At 37.8% G+C, this 7,035-nt stretch overlaps 1 protein-coding gene across 1 annotated transcript; it reads right to left on the bottom strand.

The window, feature by feature from the left end:
- Positions 1–1,148: 1,148 nt before the first annotated feature.
- Positions 1,149–6,811, bottom strand: LOC114187840 (protein SMAX1-LIKE 7-like). Its single transcript, XM_028076220.2, has 3 exons — positions 5,283–6,811; positions 3,608–3,839; positions 1,149–3,164 (listed from the first exon to the last, which is right to left on the bottom strand). Exons 1-3 carry the CDS (start codon positions 6,437–6,439, stop codon positions 1,332–1,334), a joined length of 3,222 nt encoding a protein of 1,073 aa, XP_027932021.1. The 5' UTR covers positions 6,440–6,811; the 3' UTR covers positions 1,149–1,331.
- Between the last annotated feature and the right edge of the window lie 224 nt (positions 6,812–7,035).

The raw sequence follows: 7,035 nt of genomic DNA, 5'->3' as shown, positions 1-7,035 counted from the left end.
AGTTAGAAATTATGGGAGTATGAGAAGAAAATAATTTACATAAAGGGTGTAAATAGAAATTAACTTTTTAACTTGAGCCTATTTAGTGCGTACACATTAGAGTTTTGGGTTGAGTGGTGGATGGGTTACCTCTCTTTTGAATTTGGTTATATTAATTAATGGTTGAACTATCTTTTTCTAGTTATATAAAAAGTATATTATTACTTTTAAATGTATTAATTTCTAACTTTTTAGTTATGATTTATTGTGAAGCCTATTAATAAAAACATCATTCTTTTTTCACAAATTAAATGTTTTATTGTGATATAATAGTATACTCATACTCATTTGTTGAAAATAATTATTCCTCAGAATAAAATAATGTCATTATATATAATCTCTACTGAAGTAATTTAATTATATGAATATATTAAAATATAATATAATATGTATTATTATTCATTAAAATTCTCTAACTTTATTGGTCTTGATAAATTGGATATTTATTTTTGGAAGTAATATTTTATAATTTGTCACAATTCTTTATGCTAAGTTTTCTATTTTAAATTGTTCAATCAACTTTTTATTCAGGCCTAGAAATTCATCAAAGTTTTTCAATACGCCCCATAAATTATTAAACTATTTTATATTTTATTATTCTTTTTAATTTTTAGTGGAGATATTTTATGCCAATCGTTAAATAATAAACAAATATATACTAAGTTTTAGTTAAATATTTTTTATATGCATAATTGTTAGTGATGGAAATTTTAATAATTACGAATAAATTTTTTATAGAATATCTCTATTTTAACGGTCATATATTTGGATCTTATATTTGTTATTGGGATCTTATATTCTTTCAAAATGTTTTGCTTAAACAATTTTGAACTTTCAAATGACAGAAAACATGAATGTTTATTATTGAGTTGATTGATCTTTTACTATGAAACTCATTAAAATAAAAATAATCATAAATATAATGAAAAGTAAGCTTAAAAAACAATTGAAATTTTGAGCATTATATTATTTTTGGTTGTCTGATTAAATTCATTTTTAACATGCTAATATACTTATATAAAACGTGATGTTATATAAAAGTTGCAGCAAATATTATTATTAGGTTTGGATGAGAGAAAAAGAAAGATGAGTGCAGAAAGAAAATGGGGTTAACAAAGAAAACCTTGTGAAGATACACATGAATTCTTTTACCATAGGAATTGCATCACAACGATCACCACAAAAAGAAAAAATTGTGGGATGATTAGCCGAAAAATGCTAGTGACTACCAAATGCTATATCCTAGAAGCTACATTTTACATGTAATTACTAAATACATAGTGACCAAAAATTCAGTTCAAGTTAATTCTAGCTGGAAGGCATACTCCACCAGATTCATCTTCCAAAAAAATTGTTTCACAGTTAACAAGTTTCATCACATATTCTGCTGCAAACTGGTACTTTTTTTTAGCTTCACCAAAGCTTCTCCCAAGAACATCTTCAACCCAATCATCCAATGCTTTTTTCTTCTCACATAACCATGCAGCTGCAACAATCTGTGTCATCACCTCATACTCAATTTCCAGCATAAATTCTGACCCAAACGTCTTTCGAAATTGTATGTCAATGCTTTTTATTACTTCCTCAGCAACAGAATCAAAATTGAAAGCCTTAAAAACAACTTTTTCATCAACTTCATCACACAAGTCACTTAACCAGTTTTTTTCAACTATGGAGGACTCACTTCCATAATCACTGCAATTGTTGTTGTCCTCTTCAAACTCCTCCAGAGAAATGTTAAGATCCAGATAGGACCTTGATGATGATGACTCCATCACCTGCTTCAGTGTCTTGCATGATGCTCTCTCTTCAGAATCACCATTTTCTACTACCTTTCTTTTCTTCAGGATTGTTGTTTTCGAGGCTTTTCTTTGACCAACCTTCACATTAGTGCAACCACTCCTTTTTGCATCCTGCGAGCAATGTCCAAGTGATAATTGCATTTGACATCTTTTAGCTTCTAGGACTCTTTCCTCTGGGAACATCTTAGGATCTTCCTCCAAACTCAAAGAGGTTACGATAAATATTGCATTGTTGATGCTGATTTCCCTTCCGTGCGAGTACGAGAATTTACCTGTTCTTATTGCTTGGAACAAACTATTCTGCACAAGAAAATCTGCTTGGTCTACATTATCAAGAAAAACAACTGAGTGTGGCTTTTTAATCAATTCCCAAGCAATGTAGTCCACAACTGTTTTCCTCATAAGCACATCATGACAATATGAATCTTGGAATTCAAAAACCGAGTTTGATGGGTAAAACTTGTCTTGAGAGCTCAAATCCACAGCAATTAGGCTTTGTTTGTTTCCAAATAGAATCTCAGCAAGTGCTGCAGCAACTTTTCTTTTCCCAACTCTATCAGGTCCAAGGAATGCAAGCCATGTGTCTGCTCTAACATGTGAGCCACTACTACGCTTTCCAACACCAGATCTACACCGTGACACAGTCTGATTGATAGCATATATGGCCTCATCCTGCCACCCAACCTTTTCAGTCAGAAGATGGTACAGTGACTTGAAATCTACTGTTTCAAAATGCCCTTCTAGATTTGGACCCGTGCATGAAGAAGATCTAGCAATTTGGTGTGAAGTGCACTCATTCATAGGATTAAAATCACTTGAAAGGGAATCTGGCATGTTGTGAAGATGCTTCTTGTGATCACTCAGTTTTGGGGTGTCTGGTTCATGAGTGGCTGATTTATATATTGTTCCTAATCCCAAATCAGTGGTCACAGGAGTCAAGGATGAAGATGGTGTGTGATCATGTAGGCTCAAATTGGCCTTAGGGGAAGGAGAAACCCAAGTACTATGCATACCAGTCTTAGAAACTTTTGCCATGTGATCTGCTTCATCAGTGATTGTAACAGTGTCAAAAGGTACTGAAACTGGTAATATCTGTTTGAATGGAAATGCACTTTGGGAATATTGGATTTCACTATGGGGTGGACCTTTGCTACTACTTCCAGGACCAAATTGAAACCCCTCAAGGGAGGGAACTTGGAACCTTGTTTTAGAAATATCAAATTCAGGTAATGGTCGGTTTTGATGAAGACGTTGACAAATATCACTCCATTTCCTCTGCAATCCGAAGATCTTCCCATTCATACTTGTGTTTTCTTCATTAGTCTGCACTGGATGATGAAGTTCGTTCTTAAATAAATACAGTCACAAACTGATGCAAGAATTTTAACAGAAAGACAAGTATATGACATGAGAAAATACAATGCCATGTTATTTATATAATGAGAGAGCCCCCAGTTTAGTCCTCAATATGTTGTATGAGTTTTTCTGGTATAAAAAGTAAAATTTTCTACTATCTTATAGTTGGCTACACTTAGAAGTTAGAACACTGTACTGCGACCTTGTTGTGTTTATGGGAGAAAAATGTGTTTTTTTTCAGCATGGTAGGGATGTAGCCTTTATTATGATTCCGTACCTCTAAATTATTTTAGTGGGTCAGTTCAGTACAGCAATTTCCCCCAAGATGTTGCAAGTAAGTGTGTGAGCATGTGAATGTCTCTGCATGCATTGAAGAAGGGAAAACAAGATTAGGTGATGATAACACACACCTTTGCCATATCTGTCTCCACATTAACCTTTTGTAACCAAGGCAAGCTCGTTGAGTAACCAGATGCTGAAGTTGCAGGACCTACCTTCAAAATATCAGCAACTTCTTGTTCACACTTTTCATTGCATGTGTCACACCGTGTTAAAGATGATGCATTCGTACAGCTAACGGGATTTTTCAACTCAGAAGTTGTAGAAAAGAACCCGCCAAATGGCACAAAGGACCCCATCAAGCTGCAATTTTTACCATCAAATGTGTGAACTTCTATATCCAATATTATAGGCACAGAACTGTGTCAGAAGCTACATTGCACATCATGAGATAGACTTCTAAAACCCTCATCACACCCACCAAGAAAAAAAAAAAAAACTTATGTGAGTTAGGTCACACACAAATGCTCACCAGAATCACAACAAATCTCAAGGTTCAGAAGAAAACACTTAAATAAGTAATTAATTATCATCTACCAACAAGTTTGAACTTACTTACTAACTAGATTCAACACAAAACCTATAGGAGAGAGAATGCAGTGTTTAGATTCTGACATACCTAGTTTACATTGAACTGTAAATACTTTTCAAGTGTGGAAAACAACAACCTATATATTCAACCCAGGAGGAGGCTATGAAGTTTGATGGGCTCTATAAAAGGCCCTCTTTAAGGTATCATTCAGGGAGTCTAAATATGTTCATAACATAACCCAATGCAGTGGAGGGGCCCGTGGGCCAGGGGTGCAGAAAAACTGAAAAAGAAGATGCATTTATTACAGCTTTCAGCCGAAAAGCCTGCCGGTAGAAATAACATTTATTACTGCGCAAGCCTACATAAATAAATCTCTGCAGATTCTCTACATGCCAAGATGTAGATCATGCTAATCAAGACTGAATGCGACCATTCCAGGTTGTGTGAACGTAATTGCCCAAAACCCCACAAATTAAAGCAAAACTTTCAGGATTCAGATTCACTACTTCCCCAAATAAGTAGTAGTACACCACACCAAATCTATGGGGACTCAAGAATCACTTTCTTCTATCAAAACAAAACAAATTTGAATCATCAATGAACTTCACCACGGTAAAAAAATTTCTCCTAAATAAAACAACTCAATCACAGGTTAAGTGAAGATTAAGCAGAATCATGACTATGGAATGATTATTCTGACTTTATAACAATTTCTTGCTCACACGTATCAGTGAGGTAGATTAAAATTTAACTATAATTATGATAACAATAAAAAAAAGAAGAAAAAAAAACTTGCTTTGTGTTTCCACTGTAACGAAACAAAAACAACTTTAACAGTGACAGATTAAAGGAAGACAAAGAAAGGGAAGAAACTAAAAGCAGCAAAACCAGTGGGATCATAGAATTGAACTCAAGAAGGGAGTGAAAGATTTGAACAGAAGCAGACTAGTGAGAAAGCTTCAATTTACACCTGATCATTTGTTTGTCGTCAACTTTATCCTGAGAAGAAAAACCATGTTACCCCGAAACACAGCACTACCTTTTGATATAATATATTAATATTATTTTGTATTATTGTTATTTACTAACCCGAAACCAAAATAAATAGTACAGAAAAGTTGGAATTTTGAAGGGAAGAGAGTACAAGAAAGGTCGAAAGAAGGAAGGAAAAGGAAGCAATAATAAAGAAAGGAGAAAGTGAGAAAGAAACACACCTGGACTTGGGGTAGAGTCCTTCCATGAAAGGGGTGGCAGAGGTCATGGTCAGGAGATGCAGATCCCAATCCTTGTCGACTGTAGGGAACAACCTCAGGAACTTAGAATAGGCCTCCGAGGTTCCCGCCACGCCCACCAACCACACCTTCCCAACATGAACACCCAACAACCTCGTCAACTGCGAAACCACAAACTCAACACCCTCCTCATTCCCCCCGACAAAAAGCTCAATCTCCCCAAAACACACCACAACCCCAGCACCAGAACACTGCTCCACCAAACCACCCACTTCCTCGAAAATCTTCCCTCCGTTCCCACCTTCTCTCAAGAACTCCCCAATCTCCTTCTCCACCGAAACCACACTCAACCCATTCAGCTCACAGGGCAAGACCCCACCTTTACGACCTTCCACGCATTCGATGAAGCTCTTCAGAGCGCTTTTCGCGTACACCCCCATCAAAAGAGGGTTCCTTTTGCTCTTCCTCGTCACCACCTCCACGATTCTGCGGCAATTCTCGTCCAGTCGCGAACCGCCCTTCTGAACCGGTTCCAGGTTGCAGAGGAAAACCGGAGGGGTCAACCGCGAGAAGATTCTTGAAGGTGGAGGTGGTTGCAGAAGCGCCAGCTTGATGTCGTAGCTTCTGAAACCAGCTTCGCCGAAGACGCGACTCACGATAGGGTCGTCCAGAATAGACAGAATGAAGTGCTTCAGCTCGACTTTCAGCAACGACGTCGTCTGATGCTGCTGCTGCTGCATCATCTGCATAAGGTGGAAGCTATCCGGGTGGCGCCGCTGGTTCGCCTGTGACCGCTTTATGGCGGCCATCAGGGAGTTCGAGACAGGGGGACCCTCGTCGCCGGCGCCTCCATCCGCCCCGGCGGAGCCAGCACTTTTGGTTGTGGGGAGGCGGTCGAGGGAGACGCCGACAGATAGCTCGAGGGCGCGGAACTGGAGGCGGGGGGAGTAGGAGCAGCTGCGGCAGCGAGCACAGGCGTCGCGGAGCGCCGCGGATGGGAGTGAGAGAAGCGCGGAGACGGCGTGGAGGGAGGTGGTCTGGGCGTGGCTTCGGCGGCGGGCAACCGTGACGGCGTCGTCGAGCGCACGCGCCGCCTCGTCCGTGAGACACTGCCTCGCGGTGCTTACCGGCGTCGGCATCTCCGGCGAGCATATATGCAAAAATGTTTTTTTATTATTGTAATTATAATTACAATAATAAAAACAATACGGTGATAAGAAAAGTGTTTATGTGATGTTTTCTGGTATGGAGTTGAAGGTAGAAGAAAGTGGTTAATGGGAGAAGCAAAAGTTGGAAGAAGAGAAGAGGAAGAAGAAAAAGAAGATGAAGAAGAAGAAGAAGTAGAAGGGAGAGAGGGAGTGAAGTGAGTGAGGTTTGAAAGTGTTGGGGTTGAAGTAGTTCATCATCAAGAGAAGAGGATGCTGCTGTTTTTGTGGGGAGATGACAATTTTCTTTATATCAAATTTTTATTTTTAATTTCTGTTCCAACAACAGTTATATATATTCCAACTCATGTTAAATAAATATAACTTTTTTCTCATTAATCTCTCAAATCTACACAATTGCTTAATTCTTCCATTAACAGATAAATCTCATTCAAATCATACAAGATTTAAGCTTATGATCATAATTAAACTAGAGTAATTACTCTAATCTTTATATTACTTCCCAAAGATGTAATAAATTGAACTGCAAATAATAATGTTTCACGATAACAACAATACGATTTGAAGTT

Source organism: Vigna unguiculata, chromosome 6, assembly GCF_037176805.1.
Source record: "Vigna unguiculata cultivar grain cowpea cultivar isolate G323 ecotype 2 chromosome 6, ASM3717680v1, whole genome shotgun sequence".
NCBI classification, from domain to species: Eukaryota; Viridiplantae; Streptophyta; class Magnoliopsida; order Fabales; family Fabaceae; genus Vigna; species Vigna unguiculata.
Note: the sequence above shows the minus strand (reverse complement) of the source record. Positions and strands in the feature narration are given on the sequence as shown.

Excerpts from the sequence above, each read along its gene's own strand:
- LOC114187840 (XM_028076220.2), bottom strand. The coding sequence starts at position 6,439 with ATGCCGACGCCGGTAAGCACCGCGAGGCAGTGTCTCACGGACGAGGCG. Across the intron at positions 3,840-5,282 it reads GGACTCTACCCCAAGTCCAG|CTTGATGGGGTCCTTTGTGC; the intron begins GTGTGTTTCTTT and ends TAAAAATTGCAG. Across the intron at positions 3,165-3,607 it reads TGGAGACAGATATGGCAAAG|ACTAATGAAGAAAACACAAG; the intron begins GTGTGTGTTATC and ends CATCCAGTGCAG.